Source organism: Hippocampus zosterae, chromosome 8, assembly GCF_025434085.1.
Source record: "Hippocampus zosterae strain Florida chromosome 8, ASM2543408v3, whole genome shotgun sequence".
NCBI classification, from domain to species: domain Eukaryota; kingdom Metazoa; phylum Chordata; class Actinopteri; order Syngnathiformes; family Syngnathidae; genus Hippocampus; species Hippocampus zosterae.
Window position 1 is genome coordinate 4,669,873 of NC_067458.1, and position 24,577 is coordinate 4,694,449.

Below are 24,577 nucleotides of genomic sequence, written 5' to 3' on the forward strand. Positions count from 1 at the left end.
GTTTGTTATGTCTTAAGTAGGCAGTTTCCCCTCTGTCACGTGCAGCTTTTAATTTTGGGAGGAGCTCTTTTCTTTTTTGTCGTACGGCATCTGTAAAGTCTTCGTTAATGTAGATGTTGGAGCCTTTTAAATATTTTGCATTTTGTAGGATCCTTGATCTGTCCTTGTATCTTAGAAATTTCACCACAACTGGCCTTGGTCGAGGTCTTCCAGGGTCTTGTCTTCCTGTGCGGTGAGCTCTCTCCACCTCAATTTGCCCCTGTATCAGCAGTTTCTCCTTAAGGATTTTTTGAACTTTTTCCTCTGTTTCAGTCCACGTTTCTCCCGGTTTTTCCTCAATTCCATCAATTACTAAGTTGTTTCTTCTTGACTGTCCTTCCAAGTAGTCCACCTTGTCCGTTAATACAAGCATGCCGTCACATACTTTGTAGAATTCCGTTTGCATGTCTTTGGAATGGCCAGTTTGACAGATTAGATTTTTTTTAATGTCGTCTACCTCTTTTTGGGTAAAGTTGATGCTGGTTTTTATTTCTTGGACATCCCTGGTAAAAGTGTCAAGTCGTGAGTTTGTTGAGTCTATTATCATCTTGACAAATCCTTTGAAATTTTCCTGTTGTTGTTGCAAGAGCGCCGTGAAAAGTTCTTTTTGTTGCTGGAGTAATTCATTTACTTGAGTGAGGGTCAGGGAATCCTCTTCCTGCTTTGTGTCTTGCTTCTGTTTGGGTGGCATTTTGTCGGGTCTCGTTGCTAGCCGGTTGTATGCTAGTTTGTGACGTGTCCAGTAGGCTTGCTGCTGGGTGTTTCTAACGTCGCAAGTGGGTTTACCTGCTCCCTCACGCTCGCTGGCGTTTGGTTGGTTGGTCTCTGGTCGTGGGTTCCAGCTGCGTAGCGACTTTTCGCAGTTAGCTTCCGTGCTAACGTCCGCGGTTAGCTTCCGTGCTAACCAGCTAGCGTTTCGTGCAGCCCCCTCTTCACGTCGCCAATTTCTACACACGCCCATCTTGATTGTCACATCTGAGTAGAGTTTAAAAGCCTCCGAATACAAGGTTGACTACATTCATCTGGCTTAACAACAATGGCATTCTGTGAAATGAAAGGAATGTGAAACTGAAGCCAAATGCGCTAAAATCAGAGTTGTTTTCTTCCATCATAAAGCCAATCCCGACAGAGTATCATGGGATGGTTTCACCACGACTGTGATGTTATGGAGAAATATTTTTGTGAATGTAGGTGACACTTTCGCATACTCACTTGTGGAATATGTGACCAAAGACCATTAAATGAATACAGTTAGTTTTGTGTGTGTTGATTTATGTTCATGGGTGTTAATGTTTTGGATGAAAGATATGTAAAATTGAATCGGATCTACCAGAGTACTAGGCTTTTCAAGTTTAATGTTGTCTTTGAGTGGAGACCAATTCCAAGGCCAAACCTCTAGCAAACATGACAAATGAAATCAATGAACATTTTCTGTATCTGCACCTGAAAGTGTACCAAAATGTTTCATGGTTTATGCAATAGTTGGTTAACTAGATTTTTCCTTTCTTGGTTTCTTTTTGCTCCAAATGTTTTGACAAAGTACGTCATTTCAAACCAGGGCCTCAGTTTCAAAAGCAAAAAGGTCCTGCACAGTCCTGCAACTTCCTCAGACAATTTTCCTGCCCCTCTGTTATGCAAGCCACACAAATTTTGCACGGTAGCAGTGATAATTTTACAGTTTGAGCCCTGCGAGTCGCAGGGACTCGCTGATCAGAAAAGTATGAGTCAAGATGCATTGAGAGAGTCCCAAATTTCAAATTCTGAAATGGTCTACTTATTCAATTGCGTATGATAATAACACAAACAGCAACAAATATACATTGATAATAGGTTTATTTCTTTTTTTCAAAATCCTGCAACAATTTAAATAATTCAGGCATACAAGATTTGCTGAGAAATAGGTTCTTATTTCATCCCATGGTTCAGTCTTTGAGTAAATAAATTCTCCTCTCTTTACTCTGCTTCCAATGATGAAAGGCTTTCTTCATCTTTTAATTTGGCATTTAACCTTTCAAGCAGACCATTTTTTGCATTGAAAGTTTGAAGACGCAGCTGTGTCTCTCTGTACCCTCATAGGAAGTCACTTTATATATCCGCATTATGTCCTTTTTAAATTAATTAATTTATTTAAATAAATAAAAATCCTCGTCTCACCCCTCGGGTGGTGTCCGTCCCTCATTCCGCTCGGGTCCTCTACCAGAGGCCAGGAAGCTTGAGGGTTCTGCACGGTATCCTTGCTGTTTCCAGCATTGCACATTTCTGGACAGAGATGTCCGATGTTGTTCCAGGGATCTGTTGCAACCACTCATCTAGTTTGGGGGTCACTGCCCCGAGTGCTCCGACCACCACAGGCACGACTGTCACCTTTACCTTACAGGCTCTCTCCAGCTCCTCTCTGAGCCCTTAGTATTTCTCGAGTTTCTCGTGTTCCTTCTTTCTGATGTTTCCATCACTTGGGACCGCTACATCCACTACAACGGCTTTCCTCTGCCCTTTATCTATGATCACGATATTTTGTTGGTTTGCCATTACCATCTTGTCAGTCTGGATCTGGAAGTCCCACAGGATCTTCGCTCTGTTATTCTCCACCACCTTCGGAGGTGTTTCCCATTTTGACCTTGGGGTTTCCAGTCCATACTCCGCACAGATGTTTCGGTAGACTATGCCAGCTACCTGGTTATGGCGTTCCATGTAGGCTTTCCCTGCCAGCATCTTACACCCTGCAGTTATGTGTTGGATCGTCTCAGGTGCCTCTTTGCACAACCTACACCTTGGGTCTTGTCTGGTGTGGTATATCTGGGCCTCAATGGCTCTGGTGCTCAGGGCCTGCTCCTGAACAGCCAGGATGAGTGCCTCTGTGTTGTCCTTCAGGCCAGCCCTCTCTCTCTAGTCCCCAGCCTCCTTCCTTTCGGCTTGCGTACAGTCTCAGGGTGCTGGATTTGGGATGGAACCCTCCATGCATGGTTAGGAGCTTTCGGGTCTTAACGTCCGTGGTCTGAATCTCTTCCTTTGGCCACCTTATTTTCCTGCAGGGTATCTGATCACTGGCAGGGCATAGGTTCTTATTGCCCAGGTCTTATTCTTGCCATTGAGCTGGCTTCTTAGGACTTGCCTCACTCGCTGGAGGTATTTGGCCGTAGCCGCTTTCCTTGTTGCCAGTTCGAGGTTGCCATTGGCTTGTGGTATACCGAGGTACTTGTAGCTGTCCTCAATGTCTGCTATTGTTCCTTCAGGGAGTGAGACCCCTTCAGTGCGGGCTACCTTTCCTCTCTTAGTCCCCATCCGACTACATTTCTCAAGCCCGAATGACATCCTGATGTCGCTGCTGTAGATCCTGGTTGTGTGGATCAGGGAATCTATGTCCCTTTCGCTCTTAGCATACAGCTTTATGTCATCCATGTAGAGGAGGTGACTGATTGTAGCTCCATTTCTGAGGCGGTATCCATAGCCTGTCTTGGTGATTACTTGGCTTAGGGGGTTCAGCCCTATGCAGAACAGCAGTGGGGAGAGTGCATCACCTTGGTATATGCCACATTTGATGGACACTTGGGTAAGTGGCTTGCCATTGGCTTCAAGTGTGGTTTTCCACATCCTCAGCGAGTTTGCAACGACGGCTCTTAGGGTCCTGTTCACCTTATACAACTCCAAGCATTCAGTGATCCATGTATGTGGCATCGAGTCATAGGCTTTCTTGTAATCAATCCAGGCTGTGCACAGGTTGGTACGTCGGGACCTGCAGTCTTGTGCGACTGTTCTGTCAACCAGGACCTGATGTTTGGCTCCTCTGGTATCTCTACCAATGCCCGTCTGTGCTTTGTTCATGTATTGATTGATTGAGCCATTCTGGGTGAGTCCCATCCCTCAGCAGCTGGTTCATTTGTACTGCTAGGCGCTCATGGAGTGCTGTGAGTTTTTTTAGAAGGCAGGTGTGGACCATGTCCGGGCCTGGTGCTGTCCAGTTCTTCATATCTGAGACTCTTTCCTGTATGTCTGCCACTGTTATGGTAACTGGGTTCTGTTCAGGGAGGTTGCTGTGCTCCTCTCTCAGGGTCACCAGCCATTGTGCACTGCTGTTATGTGCAACCTCCTTCTCCCATATGCCTTTCCATTCATTTAAATGAATACCAATAAAAACGCGCTAAACTGACAGCTCTAATATATACACATATATGGCTCTCACTGAAATACATTTCCAAATATTTTGCTTTTATGGCTCTCTTAGTCAAAAAGGTTCCCGACCCCTGTTATAGCACATGCACGCAAGAGTTACATTTTTAAATATTTTCCTTTTCTGGGTGTGTTTCGAGACACTGAAGGAAAAATAACCTAAGAGTAAAGGATTATGTTGAAAGTTAAATAAACAAATGCTAAACATAATTTTAAACAAACAATATACTGTATTTGTTACATCATGTGGAGTCTCCCCCTGCTGGCTACGTTTAAAAATAGTTGTTAAAGAACACTGGCCAATAGACTTGTAGATTACCCCAAAAACCATAAAAAAGAGAACGTTTCCAGAAATTTTAATGTTTTCATGTCGGCATACACCACAAGGCTCAGAGTGTATAAATATGTTTTCATAGCATCATTCTTATTATCACGGTCCAAAGATTTTACACTAGATTTTGCTCTTTGTATATGTTAAATGCCATCCTCTGTCACAGCGGTTATAATGGTCTGGCTGCCTCATATATGGATGACTTGACGCACCAAGCAACAACCGTATTGCGCCCACACATGTACACACACACACGCACACTCATATATAACGATAACTCCTACTAAGTGACAGTGTTAAACCACATTGAGTGCCTTCAGAAATTTATTTTTTTGGTCAGTTTAGTGTGTCTCTTTTCAGACCAGTGTTTTGCTTTCCTTCTTCTACTAAATTAAAGTGAGATATGTCACCCGTAATTGTGTAAATGGTGAGAGACAAACATGAATCACATATGCAAAGAAGAAAATGTGTGACTCATTTGCGATGGATCTTTTGGTATTTCATCTCGGTGACAGGCGAATTTAAGCATGAGCTTTTTCAAAGCTGTATAATTGTAAGTGAACTCTTTATTTATCCTTGTAAATTCGAATATGTTTTTCTTTTTCCCCTAGAGTGACCAAGTTCTCGTTTGGTGTGAGAACCACAGACGCTGTGCACAGGTAAGTCCACACAATGCCGTTGAACCACACCGTTGAATTAATGTCAATTCACGTCATTCCAGTCACACATCATGTTGCTGGGTTTCCGTCTGCTAAACTTCCAGGGTTGCTCTGTTATTTGGTGTCTGAGCAACTCCTGAGTTGTTTCAGCTTGACAGAGATGTGTGAATAATGCATACTTTCATCATGATGTGAGAATACTTTAATAGATGAAATAATGCTTCTTTTGGTGTTTGCAAACTTGAGCCACCTTTATCATAGTTTAACCGGTGAACCATCCTTTGAAGTTTTCCAACTGATGTCGTGTCTGTGCTGGCTGTTCAGCTTCATATGTTTTTATATCACATTTTCTCAGCTGGAAGACATTTTATTTTTGACATTTTCCATTCTTTGCTACAAACTGCATCATGCAATGTGATGTAATTCTCACAAGGAGTATGAAGGTCAATATGAGCCTGTGCCTGGATGAAGCTCCTCATGCATGTGATACTATACTTTACAAAACATCACATTGGATGAAATCTCACACACATTTATATTCAGGAGAATACAGCCATAAATCATTCTTTGGGAAGCTTTATGAAACAAAACCGACAGATCTTATTTGCTGGGCCCAAACCCACCTCAATGGCAGCATTAGTTGTTAGGTTTGGACAAATATTGCACACATCGTACACTTGATGGTACACCAACAGACACCACTAAAGTTGGCTATTGAAGCCATTATTTACCTATGTGCATTATCAGCTTGACGACATATTATGAACAGACATACTTAGACTATGGTATGACCTCACTTTGAACTGCCTTAGAGACGAGACTATTTTGGACGATGTTGCAGACATCAAATAACGCTGTGCATGCATCGTCTTTGCTGACTTGCAGTTTCACACCCAAGTCCTATTCAAACCTGCTAGAGATGAAAGTACTGCCGCAGTTATGTTTGTCGGAAACTAAAGTATTGGAACAGTTTTTGGAGAAACGAAAGCACTGCAACAGTCATAGGGAAAATGAAAGTGAAGTTTCGGTTGAAAGCTGCGCCCTGCTTAGAAAATATAAGACTTGTCCTGAGATACGTATTGCTTTTGCGCATTTGTGCTCTGATTACTGTGATTGTCTGTATCACACACCGCTGATTTCACACATCAATTCAACCTGAATTCAAACTAACACGCGGAGGACGGCAGAAGAATCACACACAACATAGCACCACCCCCCTCCTCCCAACACTGGTCATGCTAATTTAGTACAGGAAATGTACAGATTTATTTTATATTTAATTGTGACCACTTAAAATTGTGTTTGGGCCATTTTCTTTGCATTTGATTAAAATAAGTCGGCAGGAAAACATTGTACAACACAGTGTGATTTTCATAGATTTCCTCAATCGCGTAAAATTAATTTGGCCTTTTGCATATCATGCCTTAGATTCAATCAATAACTGTTTGCCTGTCTCTCATGTAAACTAACGATTATGCAAGTGTGGATTGGTGTGGAAAAATCCTCAACTTCATCATACACTTTTGTGATGAACGAGAACAGCCACCTGTGGCCCGTTGACTTAACATACTATCTGTTCTTTCAAATGAACTTGGAAACATTTCCACAAACTCGAAGGTCTTGCAGAAGGTACTCCCAGAAGAGGCTTATATATTACATTACGAAACATTTGTATCAGATGTTATCTGCAATATACCACAAATACCAGGCCATTATTTATAACTCAGAAACATAAATACTTTATATTAGAAAGCTTGTCGTGTATTTTAATGAAAAAGGGAACAAGGGTGAGCAATAATAACACACCTGATATTGGTAAGACGCGTCTTATGAGCTGTTGTGTTTTATCTTTTCTTTGGTTACATCAAATCCCAGACCTTCTATATCAAAGACACACGCCAGACAGATGTTGTACCAACACATATGGTTTGTGTCACATCAGCAGCAAATCGATGGAAAATTCACTTGGGAGTTCACTCAGGCTAAACTCTAGCCCTCACTAAAATTCATCTTTTGTCCGCCCCTACCACCTACAGTCCCCCCTGCTTTTATCTCTGTCCTTCAAACCCCCTCTGCCTACTTGCTCGGATTCTTCAGCCGAGATGTGCAACAGATTCCTTCAGTTCTTTATTGATAAGGTCTCTACAGCTAGGATTCCGGTCCCAAATACCGCATCTGACTCCTCTGTCCATGTTCCATGTTCAGCTGTCCTAAATTCTTTTGATACTGTGTCCTTGGCGCTTTTGGAGGATGTAGTTCGCCAGACGAAGCCATCTGGCTCCCCTTGCGACTCTCTTCCCCCACGCTTCTTTCAGGAGGTTCTCCCGAGTGTTGGTGCATCGGTCTTGGATATCATCAACAGCAGCCTTTCTTCTGGTGTAGTTCCCCAACAGTTTAAACATGCTGTGGTCCAACCCTTGATCAAGAAACCTGGTCTTGATCCAGATGAGCTGTCAAGTTACAGACCCATTTCCAAACTGCCTTTCATTTCCAAAATTCTGGAAAAAGTGGTGCACATGCAGTTGAAACTTTTCTTGGATGAACATAACATCTTGGAGGTCTTCCAGTCAGGTTTCAAGACGATGCATAGCACGGAGTCAGCCCTGTTACGCGTTTCTAATGACATCCTCCTGGCAAATGACTCTGGAGACCACGTGTGTCTGGTTTTATTGGACTTAACTGCAGCATTTGATACAGTGGATCACAGTATTCTGCTGACTCGTTTGCAGCACTTGGTGGGCATTGGCGGGAGTGCTCTTGATTGGTTTAGGTCCTATCTAGCTGACAGGACCTTTTGTGTCAGCCTTGGCTGCTCTGAATCACGCACTGCTCCCCTGTCATGTGGTGTTCCACAGGGCTCAATTCTGGGGCCTCTGCTGTTCTCGCTGTATCTGCTCCCATTGGGTTCCATCTTAAGGAAACATGGTATTCCTTTCCACTGCTATGCAGATGACTGCCAGATCTATGTCCCACTGAGCAAGAAAGACACCTTCTCATTAAGGCCACTCCTATCCTGTCTGGAAGAAATCAAAACCTGGATGGCACAAAATTTCTTGAAGTTCAACGAAAAGAAGACAGAGGTGATATTGTTTGGCCCCAGTGGACCTTGTACATTCCATCCTGTAGACTTGGGCCCCCTATCTCCTTATCTGAAATCAACGGTCTCAAACTTGGGACTTAAACTGGACAGTGATTTCAAACTCGATCGGCAAATTGGTGCCGTTGTTAAATCCAGCTTCTTTCACCTTAGACAGCTGGCCAAAATAAAACCTCTCCTCTCACATGAACACTTTGAGACAGTAATTCATGCCTTTGTCACATCCCGGCTCGATTACTGCAACGCCCTGTACTTTGGAGTCAGCCAGTCCTCCATCAAGCGCCTTCAGCTGGTACAGAATGCCGCTGCTCGCCTCTTGACTGGTACTCGTAAGAGGGAGCATATAACTCCTACTTTGGCATCCCTTCACTGGCTCCCCATTCATTTTAGAATTATTTTTAAGATCCTCCTCTTTGTTTTCAAATCTCTGAATAATCTCGCGCCACCTTACCTCTCTGAGCTCATACGCCCCTACACCCCTGCCCGGCGCCTCAGGTCTGTGGACCAGTCTTTGCTAGACGTACCAAGAACTAAACTGAGGCTCAGAGGGGATCGAGCCTTTTCTGTTGCTGGTCCATCTCTCTGGAATGACCTCCCACTGAACATTCGGCAAGCCTCCTCGCTGCCCATCTTTAAAGCCCTCCTCAAAACTCACTTGTATTCTTTGGCGTTTGACTCAGCATGACTTAGATTTGCCATTGGTTTTACTGCTTGGTGCTTTCTACCGCCTTATTACTTATTACTTATTACTGATTCGTCTTACTGTTTATTGTATATGTTAAATCGCTCCATGTACAGCACTTTGTATGCAGCGATGGCTGTTTGAAAGTGCTCTATAAATACTGTTGACTTGACTTGACTTGACTTCACACACGCATACACACTCCCTCACACTCGCACACACACGCAATCGCACACGCACGCGCGCGCACACACACACACACACACACACACACACGCACACACACACACACACACACACACACAATACCAAAATAATAATGTGCACCAGGTGTGAGGGAGTGTGATGTGCACTAACAAAGTGGCTGGATCAGACCCGGTCTTACCCAATGTGGCGCCCTCCCATCAGTGATTTTCATTAGCTTACAAAAGAAATCACATTGCATTGTTGAACAGTTCAGCTTTATAGACAACAGTAAACATTGAGTTTCAAGCTAAAGTGTGGAACTGTTTTTCATTATAAAAAAAAGCAACGTTTTTTTTCACCCAAGCGACAACAAAATGAGCCTATTAGCTAGGGTACTCTAAACAGCCTAGTGTATTTTTCAGTATTTTATATTTTACATTTTGTATCAACAGGTGACTTTTCCACCCCGGTGCATCCAAAACGATGTTGCAGAAATGGCACATTAGAGTGGGCGATATGCGGCATCTCCTCTCCTGTTTAGCAAAATCCACCTGTTTTTATACATCTCAGGGGCAGGCGGCCATTTTGCCACATCCTATCACAATTGCTCAGGGCTCGTGCAACAGGGTTGCCGCTGGGTCATGAAATCGTTTAGCTAAGCAGTATAAAAATTTGTAGTCAAGTTCAAGTGTAGTTAGCCACGACATTGTATGTTTAGGTGACAGCGATGTTTCACTGCTATCTTGCTACATGCATCATTCATGTATGCAGACAGCAGAGACATCGTAGCCAAAATGACACAAAACATATAACACTTTTGGGTTGAAGCCCTAAAAATTGTGGCAACTGAGAGGATGAAAAATACTTTTACGCTTTGTCTCAACAATTCAGTACTACATTCATCTGTCTTTAATGATGTTTTCAAACTTTAAGTTTCAAGTCAACTTTATTGTCAAATGTGCACAGGTGAAATTTCTTTTCTCTCAACTACAGGAGAGAGGAGCCGCTGCGAATGCCCGCGCCACCATCAAAAGAACAGTGAACACAAAATGACAAAATAATACCACACATCACATCAGACATAGAAAGTCGTGCAATCTTAACCACTTTTTCTGCATACACTTTGTTGTTTGAAGCAGTTATATAAGTAAGAGGAGCGAATCAACGTGTCCTTTCACCAGTGGATCAAAGACGCCATGCAGAAAATGAGCACACGTCTAATACAAGCTAGGTTTGAAAGCAACAAGAAGCTGGAGCGTCCATTAACAAAAATGAGATTGGCTTACATCCCCATGTAAATCCGCTTCAATTCCAATCCACGACTCCCAGTTCCACATACGCATCGGCGCTCTGCACTGATGATCCTTTCTTCTCGTCGTCGGCTCCCCAAGCCATCCTTCCATCCAGACGCTGACTGTCCAACAGCACTGACATTTCCGCTAAACAAAATGGCGCTGTGAAAAATGCTGCCCATTTCAGGCGCAAAAACACAATTCCTCCCAATCAAAATCAGTGCTGCTACACGCATGCTGCCGAGAAGGCGCAAGCACCAAGCGCAGATTCTTCTTCTTTGACGAATGTCGTGGCCAAAAAATGCTGAAAACAATCCACATCAGGTCCACACGACATAACAACACCAAGTGACAAAACAGTCAGATCGCTGAGTGCGCATAGAGGCACTCTGTTTGTGCTGCATTCTGAGTAACCGAATGACAAATGTGAGCAAACCTCTGAGTTTCCGAATGTTGGAGTGAACTAGTGCGGGCTCAGAACCTTAAAGTAGTGCATGGGTGTCGGAGTAAATTTTTGAATGTGCCCTTAGTTTTTTTTTTTGGTTGGGAACCGACACAATATTCACCATATCATCCATTCTCCGAGAAAGTTCTGACACAGCTGTAAACATTGAGTCATTGTCCTGGAGCTATGTTGTCATTAAACTGAAAATAATCATGAGCATCACTGGCCGCATGGAGCATTGTGGGATTTGTGTACTGTATTGACATTTTTTTTTTTGCTTAATGAGAATTTTGACAGGCAAACTGGCCACTTTCCTATGTGGCGAGTGCGGAAAATACCATACCATTCCCCCTTTCCCCTTGTCATTGTCAAGTTGGCGAGCAGGCAGGACGCACCCTGCGTAACGACCAAACCCGGCTCAAGTCAAGTAAAGTCAAGTCAATCTTTCTTGTCAAATATGCTCTATGTGCAAAATACAGCACAGATGAAATTACTTTCCTCTCTCAACCACAGTACAAACATGCAGTGAGTGCATTGAAACACAAACAGCTAAAAAAAAGGGCAGCAAACTGAACTGCATAAAAATACATAAAGACATAAATATATAAATATAAACAAACAAATAAACAATAAATAGCAAACAACAGACAACCAAGGCCATTTGTGATTGTTGCGGGTTAAAGTTTAGGCATGGAATTGATTAAGTGCAATAAGCGGATTTCACATGCTGAGGGCTGGTCACTGTTTGTGGCAGGAGACAGGGGCAGAGGCTCATCTTGCAAACATCACATTACCAAACTTAGAATATTAGATGAGACCTGAACAACTGTGATGTAATTTTTAATTGACAATTGGCAAATAGTCCGCACTCTTGTTGCTGCTTAATTCATCTTCCAAACCCGCAATATATTTCAGAATGCTGTTTAGACTAGCGGCGGCGCATATTGATGTAAAGAATTTTTTGGCGGTTGACTTTCCCTTTAACTAAACATAAAATTTAGCGTTTTTGTAGCAGGACAAAAAACATACAATACTTATGATTTCGAGTTAATCTAAAGTGAGGAGGCATTGAATTTTTTTCTTTCTAGTCTTATTAGTTATGTAGGTAAAGTGCTGTAAGGTAAAAGCAGCTCTTTCTCCCTCTCTTTCTCTCTCCATCCACAGTTTGCAAAGAGAATACGGAATAATTTAAATAAGGTGGGGCGAGACCATTTATAGATTTGAAAACAAATAAAATAATTTCAAAATTAACTCAAAGATTTAGAGTTATGTTCTCCCTCCTTTTTCATTGGCTAGTACGTACATTGTCAATATTTTTGAATGTTCTGGTAAAATTTGGCATAGTATTTGTTCCTATGTAAAGTAATTCAAAACATTTCCCAGAGCTAAATTTGCCTTAATTAATTTCTTCTTTTGTTTTATATACAGTCAAACCTCGGTTTTCGAACGTCTCTGTTCTCAACCAAATCAGTTTTCGACCAAAAATTTCAAGTTTTTTTTTATGCCTCGGATGACGACCGAATTTCGTTTCTGAAACAAATTGAGCGCACTTGAATGCGGCACTTGACTCCTCTCGCCTTCCTTACACGAAGAAGTGACGCTTCCTTGGGTAGACGAGGAAGTGATGCTTCCTCGTGTAGCGTTCCATTGTGAATAGACGTGCTCAATAATTTTTTTTTTTTTTTTAATAAAAAGAGCGTGGCGGCCCGGTAGTCCAGTGGTTAGCACGTCGGCTTCACAGTGCAGAGGTACCGGGTTCGATTCCAGCTCCGGCCTCCCTGTGTGGAGTTTGCATATTCTCCCCGGGCCTGCGTGGGTTTTCTCCGGGTGCTCCGGTTTCCTCCCACATTCCAAAGACATGCGTGGCAGGCTGATTGAACACTCTAAATTGTCCCTAGGTGTGAGTGTGAGTGCGAATGGTTGTTCGTCTCTGTGTGCCCTGCCATTGGCTGGCAACCGATTCAGGGTGTCCCCTGCCTACTGCCCGGAGACAGCTGGGATAGGCTCCAGCACCCCCCGCGACCCTAGTGAGGATCAAGCGGGTCGGAAGATGAATGGATGAATGAATGAATAAAAAGAGCATGGTTTCGGTTTTCGAACAGCCTTCTGGAACGGATTATGGTCGAAAACCGAGGTATGTCTGTATATGTAAAAATTGAGTGTATTGTTTTAGTTATGTGATAGCTCGGCAATATCTGAAGTTGCACAATCCTATTTTACATTTTTTTCCATATGATATCCATGCTCTGATTGAAAAAAAATTATTTTCCAATTAGGTAGCATGGTGGCCGACAGGTTAGCACATCTGCATCACGTTGCGGAAATTCAGGGTTTGATTCAGGACTCCAGCCTTCCCGTGTGGAGCTTGCGTGTTCTCTCTATGCCAAATTGCAAAGACATACATGGTTGGTTAATTGATCACTAGATTGTCCCGAGATGTCATTGAGAGTGTGAATGTGAATGGTTGTGCCGTGCGATTGGCTGACAACCAATTCATGGTGTGCCCGCCTACTGCATGAAGACGGCTAGGATAGGCTCCAGCACACCCCGTGACCCTTTTGAGGATAAGAGAATGAGAAAACGGATGGATGGACTCTTTAGGTACTTAGTACGTTTGTGAGGTTTTTTTCACAGACTACTTCCGTATTTACTCACGCTGAAGTCATGATTTGGAAGACTTGAGTTATATTTTTCTAAAGCAGGCTTGTCCAGCTTCATTCCTCGCAGGCCGCTGTCGTGCCTGTTTTCCATGTCTCCCTGTTGCAACACACCTAATTCAAATGATCACATCATCAGCAAGTTCTGAAGAAGCAATCCTGTAACAATCCTGATCACTTGAATTAGGTGTGTTGCAGCAAGGAGAGATGGAAAACAGGCTGGAGAGCGGCCCTTTAAGATTGAGTTTGGATACTCCACTTGGAAAGTAATAATACTCTGACTGGAGTTCAAATTTTGGTTTCTCTACCCACCTCTGCTGTGGACCAAATCGCCCAGTGCGAGACCACCTGCAAGATGGTCTCAGTAGGGTTCCAAGATCACTCAACCATTTTCTCACATGGTTCCCACATTGCAGATGAGTGTATGGAAAGGGAACTCATGTGGTCATATTTGTCTCACTGTATCGCTCTGCCAGCTTTCCTCTGGACCTGTTGTACGGTTTGTCTTTCATCTACTCTCTCCTTTTTAACAGACACTCCTTTCTGTTTTTTTCCCCGCTGAAACCACATCTCCTTCCACAATTTTCCTCCACTCCCTTTTGCTGAGTATGACTGTCATCCCTCTATCGTGGCAGGTGAGGCTATAAAACTGCAGGGGCAGCCAGTGGAGGCCAATGAGACAAGGTGTTTTGCGTGTGTGTGTGTGTGTGTGTGTGAGTGTGTGTGTGTGTGTGTGTGTGTGTGTGTGTCAACTGATTAATTGTTTTATATCCAAGATCATATGCAAACTGCCTGCGTACGCAGTCATTAATCTCAGCTGCTCCAGAGTGTTGTTAGGTGAAACAGCAATATCTCTAACTTATGATTTAAGAAATGGCTACACTCTACAGTGCTCTTCACTCATACCCGAGTGTCCTCATGTTGCCAGGCCAAAAGAGTATAAAAGAGTCTCAGTCTCAGAGTTTCAAATAAATACCAGCGTGTGCTTGAGTGGTTTACAGCTTGCGAGTGACATTAGAGAGTGTGAGATCTATACATTGCACATGCTGTAAGTGGGTTCAATGCATTAACATCAGGTGTCTCCTCTGTCCACAGTATATGATTGACGAAATAGTGTATTGCATACAGTACTTTAAAGAAAGTGATACTGTGCATGGAAACTGAATACAGGGTGACCCCAAAAAAACGGGCCCCAACTTTTGTTTTGTCCGAATGAAATGAAACCTTGGCCATAACTAGTTTATTATATTCAAAACATCACATCAAAACACGAGGGTCTTTGGCCTTTTTTTTCTCCGTTCTTCAGCATATGTTCTAGATGGCCTCCATTTAGCTCCGTGCATTTCTTGAGGCGCAGCACGAAGTTGTTCATGACGTTCTTACAGACTGAATTGGTAATGGCTCTCACCTCCTCCCTGATGGCTTTCTTGAGTTCCGTGATGGTTCTGGGTTTCCCTGTCCTTAAGATAGCCCCAAAGAAAAAAATCTGGGGGGCTTAGGTCCGGGCTATGGGGTGCCCACTCAAAATCAGTCTTGAGACTGATCACTCGGCCTCCGAAGTTCTCTTTCAGCCAATCTCGGGACAGGTTTGAGGTGTGAGAACTTGCTCCGTCTTGCTGGAACCAGAAATCGCGGCCAGAGGCATCAGTGGACCAATCTTCATGGAAGAATCTGGCGCAGCAGTGACAGTCACCAAGGAGCGGTATGTGGAGGTCCTCAAAACCTTCAAGAATGAGCTGCAGACCATCTCCCCGTCGCTCATGAGCAAGTTCTGGTTCCAGCAAGACGGAGCAAGTAGGGAGTGGCAACTGGCTTCTTCGACCACGCTTCATTAGTTTTAAGTTGTACCGTAATTGGCCCGAATATAAGGTGGCTCTGATTATAAGACGACCCCCTCTTTTTCAAGACTCAAGTTTGAAAAGAGACCCCCCAAAAAAAGAAAAAAACTCCCGGTACTGAACTGGCTGGATAGAATAAATGGATTACAAAAACAATGAACTGATATATTGGTGATTGGCCAGAAAATTATGATCGGTACACACCGAGGACCAATCCACTGCTGAACTGTAATATTTATGAGCCCGAATGGTGTGCAGTTGTCACTCAAATAATGTTTTTTAAAACGGCTGCAGTTGTTGGAAAAGCCACTTATATTGAGAAGTGACTGTGTAGTTGTTTAAATTGGACTTTTCTGAGCTTTTTGTTCTGTTGGTCCTCCCACAATTATTGAGCTGGAAGAAATAATTCAAACCAGAAACACTGGGTAGCTGAGGGAGACGGACGGAGGGACAGACTGATATGGATGGGGGGGGAGGAGGTTGGGCACAGACCTCCGTTTTTATATGCTGTCTGGTTATGATTTGCAAAGAGCCATCATTCAGCAGTTCTGTCAACCTTTTGTGTGTTTTTTAAGCCCTTGAAAAATATGATCTCCTTTATCTTTTCTTGCTTCTCGTTCATAGAGGGACATGAAGCACCATTTTATTTTATTAGATTATCCTACTCAACAATGCATATTTGCAGCATTTGCAGTTTTTAATTCCCTTTCTCCCACGATACAATAGCTCCTTTCTACGTTCATGAAAATGCCATGCGTTTGATAATTTGTGCAATAAAAATAGTCTCAATTATTAGTTATGAGTCTTAATTAAGAATCACAATTAAAAAGTCTTTTATTTTTGTTTGTTTGTTTTCCCCCACATCAAGTGCCTCCAACCATGCAAAGAGCTTTGGGAATCCAAGAAGTTGCCTTCTCTCAAGTACTGTGAGGTAAAATAGAGGGTGCCTCATCTCAGTGCCGGTGTGTGTGTGTGTGTGTGTGTGTGTGTGTGTGTGTGTGTGTGTGCTTGTGTCAGAACATATCAGCACAGGGAACCTCTCGTACTAGTTTTGTCATTGCTTTCTGTGTACCTGTCCAAGAGTGAGTATGTTTTGTGTAGTTATTTGTAGTGATACAAAACTCTGTCTCTCGTATTCTGAATAGAAGCAGACAGAGTGTGTGACCAGCAGCGAGTTTCTAACATCTCTGAGGTCATCCAGACAGGGTGACTGCCCTCCACCTCAACGTGCGACGGGTTTTGCAGCTGCCTGTGTGGAAAGCTGCTTGCAAGACCGACATTGTCCTACTCCCAGGAAGTGTTGCTTCAATGGATGTGGACACACATGTCAAACACCAGCCAATCTTTACAAAGGTGCCCCCACACCTGATTGATTCTTGTGCCCGCCCAGCCGTATTCGTTGATTAAATGTCATTTGTCATTTATTGTTTTTAATGCATTTCCAAAAGGCTACAAATGAAAAGAAATGAAATAAAGTACAACTATTAATGCAATATACAGCAATACTAATTAGATTTTTAAAATTCTGATTTAATATGAGTACTTTAGATCAGAATCGGCGACAAAGGGCAGCCTTGGCGGAGTCCTACCCCCACTGGAAACGAGTCCGACTTACTGCCGGCAATGCGAACCAAACTCTGACATCGGTGGTATAGTGACCGAACAGCCCGTATCAGGGGTTTCGGTACCCCATACCCACGAAGCACCCCCCACAGAACTCCCCGAGGGACACGGTCAAACGCCTTCTCCAAGTCCACAAAACACATGTAGACTGGTTGGGCGAATTCCCACATACCCTCAAGGACCCTGCTAAGGGTGTAGAGCTGGTCCACTGTTCCACGGCCGGGACGAAAACCACACTGCTCCTCCTCAATCTGAGGCTCGACTTCCCGACGGACCCTCCTCTCCAGCACCCCTGAATAGACCTTACCAGGGAGGCTGAGGAGTGTGATCCCTCTGTAGTTGGGATCACACCCTCCGGTCCCCCTTTTTAAAAAGAGGGACTACCACCCCGGTCTGCCAATCCAGAGGCACTCTCCCTGTTGACCACGCGATGTTGCAGAGGCGTGTCAACCAGGACAGCCCCACAACATCCAGAGCCTTGAGGAACTCCGGGCGGATCTCATCCACCCCTGCGGCCTAGCCACCGAGGAGCTTTTTAACCACATCGGTGACTTCAACCACAGAGATAGGAGAGCCCACCTCAGAGTCCCCAGGCTCTGCTTCCTCCAAGGAAGGCGTGTTGGTGGAGTTGAGGAGGTCTTCGAAGTACTCTGCCCACCGGTTCACAACGTCCCGAGTCGAAGTCAGCAGCGCCCCATCCCCACTGTACACAGTGTTAGTGGTGCACTGCTTCCCCCTCCTGAGACGTCGGATGGTGGACCAGAATTTCCTCGAAGCGGTCCGGAAGTCGGCTTCCATGGCCTCACCGAACTCTTCCCACGCTCGGGTTTTTGCCTCGGCGACCACCGAAGCCGCGGTCCGCTTGGCCAGTCGATACCCGTCAGCTGCCTCTGGGGTCCCACAGGCCATAAAGGCTCGATGGGACTCCTTCTTCAGCTTGACGGCATCCCTTACTGCTGGTGTCCACCAGCGAGTACGGGGGTTGCCGCCACGACAGGCACCAACCACCTTACGGCCACAACTCAGATTGGCCGCCTCAACAATAGAGGCACGGAACATGGTCCACTCGGGCTCAATGTCCCCCGCCTCCCCCGGAACATGGGAAAAGCTCTGTCGGAGGTGGGAGTTGAAACTCCTTCTGACAGGGGATTCCGCCAGACGCTCCCAACAAACCCTCACTATACGTTTAGGTCTGCCAGGGCGGACCGGCATCTTCCCCCACCATCGGAGCCTACTCACCACCAGGTGGTGATCAGTTGACAGCTCCGCCCCTCTCTTCACCCGAGTGTCCAGAACATGCGGCCGCAAATCCGATGATACAACAACAAAGTCGATCATCGAACTGCGGCCTAGGGTGTCCTGGTGCCAAGTGCACATATGGACACCCTTATGTTTGAACAAGGTGTTCGTTATGGACAATCCGTGACGAGCACAGAAGTCCAATAACAAAACACCACTCGGGTTCAGATCGGGGGGGCCGTTCCTCCCAATCACGCCCCTCCAGGTCTCACTGTCATTGCCCACGTGAGCATTGAAGTCCCCCAGCAGAACAAGGGAGTCCCCAGCAGGAGTACTCTCCAGCACACCCTCCAAGGACTCCAAAAAGGGTGGGTATGCTGAGCTGCTGTTTGGTGCATATGCACAAACAACAGTCAGGACCCGTCCACCCACCCGAAGGCGGAGGGAGGCAACCCTCTCGTCTACCGGTGTGAACCCCAATGTACAGGCACTGAGCCGGGGGGCAATGAGTATGCCCACACCTGCTCTGCGCCTCTCACCGTGAGCAACTCCAGAGTGGAAGAGAGTCCAACCCCTCTCGAGAGAACTGGTACCAGAACCCAGGCTGTGTGTGGAGGCAAGTCCGACTATATCCAGTCGGAAATTCTCTGCCTCACACACCAGCTCGGGCTCCTTCCCTGCCAGAGAGGTGACATTCCATGTCCCAAGAGCTAGCTTCTGCAGCCGAGGATCGGACCGCCAGGGTCCCCGCCTTTGGCTGCCGCCCAGCTCACATAGCACCCGACCCCTTTGGCCCCTCTCATGGGTGGTGAGCCCATGGGAAGGGGGACCCACGTTGCCTCTTCGGGCTGTGCCCGACCGGGCCCCATGGGTGTAGGCCCGGCCACCAGGCGCTTGCCAACGAGCCCCACCTCCAGGCCTGGCTCCAGAGTGGGGCCCCGGTGACCCGCGTCCGGGCAAGGGAAACCTAGATCCATTTATTTCATTCATCATAGGGGTCTTTGAGCCGTGCTTTGTCTGGCCCCTCACCTAGAACCTGTTTGCCATGGGTGACCCTGCCAGGGGGCATAAAGCCCCAGACAACTTAGCTTCTAGGATCATTGGGACACACAAACCCCTCCACCACGGTAAGGTGACGACTCTTCATAACCTTTATGGACAGAATTTCTAGGCGCAGCCGAAGCGTTGAGGGGGTCCGTTTTGGGGCCCTCAGTATTACATCCCTGCTTTTTGCAGATGATGTGGTGCTGTTGGCTCCTTCAAACGGGGCTCTCCAACTCTCACTGGAGCGTTTCGCAGCCGAGTGTGAAGCGGTTGGGATGAAAATCAGCACCTCCAAATCTGAAACCATGGTCCTCAGTCGGAAAAGGGTGGAGTGCCCCCTCCGGGTCGGGGAGGAGATCTTACCCCAAGTGGAGGAGTTCAAGTATCTTGGGGTCTTGTTCACGAGTGGGGGTAGGAGGGAGCGGGAGATCGACAGGCGGATCGGTGCAGCGTCTGCTGTGATGCGGACGTTGTATCGGTCTGTCGTGGTGAAGAAGGAGCTGAGCCAAAGGGCGAAGCTCTCAATTTACCGGTCGATCTACGTCCCAACCCTCACCTATGGTCACGAGCTATGGGTCGTGACCGAAAGAATGCCTCCTGAGCGCCTCCCCGGTGAGGTGTTCCGGTCATGTCCCACCGGGAGGAGACCCCGAGGAAGACCCAGGACACGCTGGAGAGACTATGTCACCCAGCTTGCCTGGGAACGACTCGGGATCCCCCGGGGAGAGCTGGAAGAAGTAGCTAGGGAGAGGGAAGTCTGGGCTTCCCTGCTAAGGCTGTTGCCCCCGCGACCCGGCCCCGGATAAGCGGTAGATGATGGATGGATGGATGGACTTTAGATCAAAAAATGTAAAAGCAAATCAAGTTTAATTCAGATTTGATCTAAATCTTCCAACTGGCAGCAATTTAAATGTGATAGAAAACACCATTTAATACATTCAGTCATTTGTATTTTAAAGATATCTTTAGCAGACAGGTGCATTATTTTTATATCTAATTATTTTTTCTGGATGTAATGTAATGTTGACAAATAACTGATGTTTATTTAAGCCATTGTGCAAGATGGCAATGACACTTTCCTCGTGAATACTGCACACCCACTACAGTATTTGCACGACCTGATGAAATGGATCATTCCATTTCAACTGAAGTACAAAGCAGTATGATTGAAGTTGTGGGATTGATTACGAAGCAAAAAGTTTTCTCTTTCTCCTGCAGGCGTACCCCTGAAACCCCGCAGAGATATGAGCTTTGTGGAAGATCCGCTGGGTCGGGTAAAAGTGATGTGGATGTCGAAGTTTAATGTCAGCATAGAGCCGGTCGTTTACGTGCTCCAGTCACGCTGGAATACGGGCATTCACCCCAGTGAAGATAATGCGTCCCAATGGATCACTGTTGCCCTGGTAAATAACCACCAAACTCTTTTTTTCCCTCATTCCAGGACAGCCTTTGAAGATTTGATATTGGCAAAGGTTTTGCCTTTTAACAGTTTAACAACCTTAAAAGATTGTGCAACATATCCCTACATCATAATTCACTGTGGATACAATGGAGCATTTGCACCTCCTTAGTCTCCTGCTGTCTAAACCTTCTCTCTTGATTGTATGACACTTTGTCAGGGTAAACTGTTCATGTGAATGTATCGGTGCGTATGTGTGTGCCTGTGTGAGGTTAGGTAAATAAGCAGAGCTTAAAAAGGACCCATTGGTAGTCACAGCTGTTCCATCGACTGCCTCTGAGTGACTGAACATTCATTATGGACTTAAATAGATGACGGCTCATGTCAGGTCTGAATGGTTTTGGGCCACCAAGCCAGCTATTGTCCACATATTTTGTACTGTACACTACATTATATTGACCCATGAATTGAACACATCTTTTTTAAAAATTACTATTGCCTCTCTTCGAGTCATTTTAATTTCATTTATAGCGCTTTATTACCAAAGCCTCATGGTAATGGGGTGATTAGCACCTCTGCCTCTCAGTGGAGATGTTCTGCATTTGCATCTTTACTCAGGGCTCTCTGTGTGGAGTTGACATGTCATTGTTGTGTGTGTGGCGGGGGGGGGGGGGGGGGGGGGTTTCTCGGGGCACTATGGCTCCTTCCCACATTCTAAAACATGTTGACACAGTTTGGGATCGAAATGAATGGCAATCCGATCCTACAGACGTAGACACAAACAAAATTCAATAACAAAAGCGCACCAACAAAGTATAAACAGAAATCACTTGTCAAAAAGAACCAGAAAAAAAACAATACATTCACTAAAAGTGCGTTCAAAGGCAAGGAAATAGTAAGCCTGAGATTGAAACAATGACTAGTGTCCAATTTTGCGAAATAAAAACATGAGCAAGATCAAAGACAAAATAACAAATACTTACAAGGTGAGAGACTAGAGAAGCAAAAAAGACAATAAAGAGAACGAGAGGTCTACAAAACAACACTTCAGCAAGAGCAGCAACAAGGTCAGCAATCCGACAGAGACATTGGATCTTGGCAGGCCTTCAATACTTGGCTAACTTGATGACCAAATTGGCAGCAGGTGTGCACGCTGAAGGGAAGACCCTCCTCTGCCACCTCCTGGAGACACACAAGAACAGGATCATGACACTCATTGGTTGAATTTATTTCAAGGCTCTAAATGGCCCTTAAGTATGAGTGTTAATGGTGGTGTGTCTGTGACAGTGGTGTCCAAACATTGTTTCTTCTTGAGGGCCACATACAGAAATAAATGGAACGATGCAAGGACCACTTGTACATTCTTTGACTTTATATTATTTTACTTCACTAAAAATGGACCAGTCAAAAAAAAAAAAATCCAATAAAGCACATATGTAATTTTTGGATACTGTGTCTACAGCTGAATCGCATCTCCACATTCAGAATCCAAACAGCAGCCACCTCTCATCATCATCTAAAAAAAATAAAATATTTGAGTATCATTATGACACGGAGCAGAAAGTGAAGGAATTAATATTTGCTTCTGAAACACATTGAACTTTATTCATCACTCTGGAGAGAAATATTATGACTACCATAGTTTGGTTATCAATTGTTTATTTTTGGAATTTTATATTTATCAATACTCTATTCAGTATAGTCTACCTGTATACGTAGTAGTGGTAGATAAATAAATGTCATTAGCGTCGCACACATAAGGGTTGTGTAGGTCCCCACTACTCCCTGTCCACTTTATTGAAACTTTCCACACAGCCCACTCCCAACCATTTTTAAAAACGCGCTTCGGACTGTGTCAAAAGATTTATTGTATGACGTGACTCATCAAAAATGGATAGTAGGCCAAATGGCGCCCTGATCATAGTTTAGACACCGATGGTCTTTGATTGGTGATTGGATCCAACCTCTCACCCACAGTCAGCTGGGATAGGCTTTAGCACAACCACAATCCTAATCAGTAAAAGTCATTCAAAATATGTACGTGTGGATGGCATATTGCCTTTATTTGTTCCCAACACATCATCGTTAATCCAAATATTCATCAAGAGTGAAATTCATAATGAGTGAAATATCTCATCACACTTTAGATGATTTTTATATTTCATTTGTTTTTGTGTTCTCTTTTGCCTATGCTGTTAAAAGTAGGTAGCCTCACAACCACATAGAATTAAAAAAAAATTCTAACCTTTTTATTATGAGTGTGTCCATTTGCTGCCACAATACTTACAATTTATCCCACTCCCACCCCATTTTCTTTATATTGGAAAGAAGGTAGCTATTACATGGGTGTTTGCAGAAATATGGACCCCCCCCCCCCCAAAAAAAAATCAATAGCAGAGGCAATAGTATCAAGCAAACAATCTACTTCGCAAAGGGAGCACATAAGACGTGAGGAAAAAGAAAAAGATACAGGAACAAAACACTACACACATCAAGTTAATCCACCAAATGCAGATGAGAATATCTAAGGCGATTGAGCGAAGCAAAATAGGAGACAGCCACCAGGAAAAAATCCACTGCACAAGAGAACAAGACCAACACTACACAAGGATAAAAAAATAGTCCAGCGACTCTTTCCCTTCCCTCCAGCGCCTATAAACCTACCTAGTTGTAATTACAAGCAGGTGTGCCCTGAGGACTCCGCCCCTCCATCTGTCCCGGTCACTGAAAGAGAAAAAAAACCTAACAGATCTCCATCCATGGAGGATCACAAGGGTGGCATGGCTCAGTGGTACAGTGCTCGATTGGATTGTGGGTTCCATCCTCAACCCCTTGTGACCATGTCAAAGTGTCCTTGCGAAAGACACTGAACCCTAATTATCTCCCAATTGACCTGGCAGAGCATGGAACCAGCCTACCTTTGGTGTATAAATTGGCTGAATGTGAGGCTTTATGAAGCGCCTTGGGCACCATATGGTATCGGTAATGCACAATATACGTGCAGTCCGTTTGCCATTAAAGTGTTGGCAGTCAGCACTTGGGTTTGATGACTCAGATGTTGACAATGTAGGACCATGGATGGTTTTGAGCCGCTGACTAACAATAAATGTATATTCTCATTGAACTGAGTCTGATATATGTTTGTACACATCAAAAGCTGTGAAACTCTGCCTTGCACTGATTTCAATGTAGAATGTGAATATAGATGTATGCTCTGTGTAAACATGTTGTTTTACCTTGCAAATCATTGTTACAGAAAAGGAACATGTCCTAAATCACCGCTCGTCATGGGGAGCCGTTATTGCACCGATATGCAACCTTGCATGTCATTTTCCACGTTTGATGTGTTTGCATTTTTAGACACTTTCTGAGGAGGCACTCCTGTCAGATCTGAAACCTCAGCGTTGGTATCAGTTCAGAGTGGCAGCAGTAAACAGTCAAGGCAGCAGGGGCTTCACCACACCAAGCAAGCACCACATCTCCAGTAAAGGTCAGCCTGCTGAGCTGTGCTCTCCTCTCTTGGTAGTGAATCTCAACGTTGTTTTTTGAGTCAGTGAGCAACACATCTAGGCCTCCTTCATTTATGCCAATGCGTGAGGAATAATATAACTCTCAGAGGGAACGTCAGGCACTGAGAATTATGTTTGTCTCTTTGACACTTCTCTCTCACTACATGAATAAAAGTGAAGGAAGTTTAAATAAGATGGGAGCTCATTAAGGACTCAACACACACTCATGTACTTTATGCTAATATTCATCGGACTCCATTTTTATATGGCCCTATTGGTGTTGTGCTATAATTAGCCAAAGCATGTCTGCATTTGACTTCAGGGTAACCGGATCTTTAAATCTTTATCTGTTGAGACTTTGTCTGAGGTA

At 44.6% G+C, this 24,577-nt stretch overlaps 1 protein-coding gene and 1 long non-coding RNA gene across 3 annotated transcripts in view; one reads left to right on the forward strand and one right to left on the reverse strand.

Annotated features, from left to right (window-relative positions):
• The window catches only part of LOC127605739 (uncharacterized), an 81,856-nt gene that overhangs the window by 45,011 nt on the left and 12,268 nt on the right, over window positions 1–24,577 (reverse strand). The gene's annotated exons all lie outside the window — the stretch shown is intronic.
• Window positions 1–24,577, forward strand: part of anos1b (anosmin 1b) — a 79,574-nt gene that overhangs the window by 37,065 nt on the left and 17,932 nt on the right. The window contains exons 2-6 of one of the 2 annotated variants that reach the window (XM_052073401.1): window positions 5,149–5,196; window positions 16,262–16,324; window positions 16,539–16,746; window positions 20,518–20,702; window positions 24,059–24,188. In XM_052073401.1, coding sequence (XP_051929361.1) covers window positions 5,149–5,196; window positions 16,262–16,324; window positions 16,539–16,746; window positions 20,518–20,702; window positions 24,059–24,188 — 634 coding nt within the window. The remainder of the gene's footprint in view (window positions 1–5,148; window positions 5,197–16,261; window positions 16,325–16,538; window positions 16,747–20,517; window positions 20,703–24,058; window positions 24,189–24,577) is intronic. The other variant, XM_052073402.1, reaches the window with a different exon arrangement.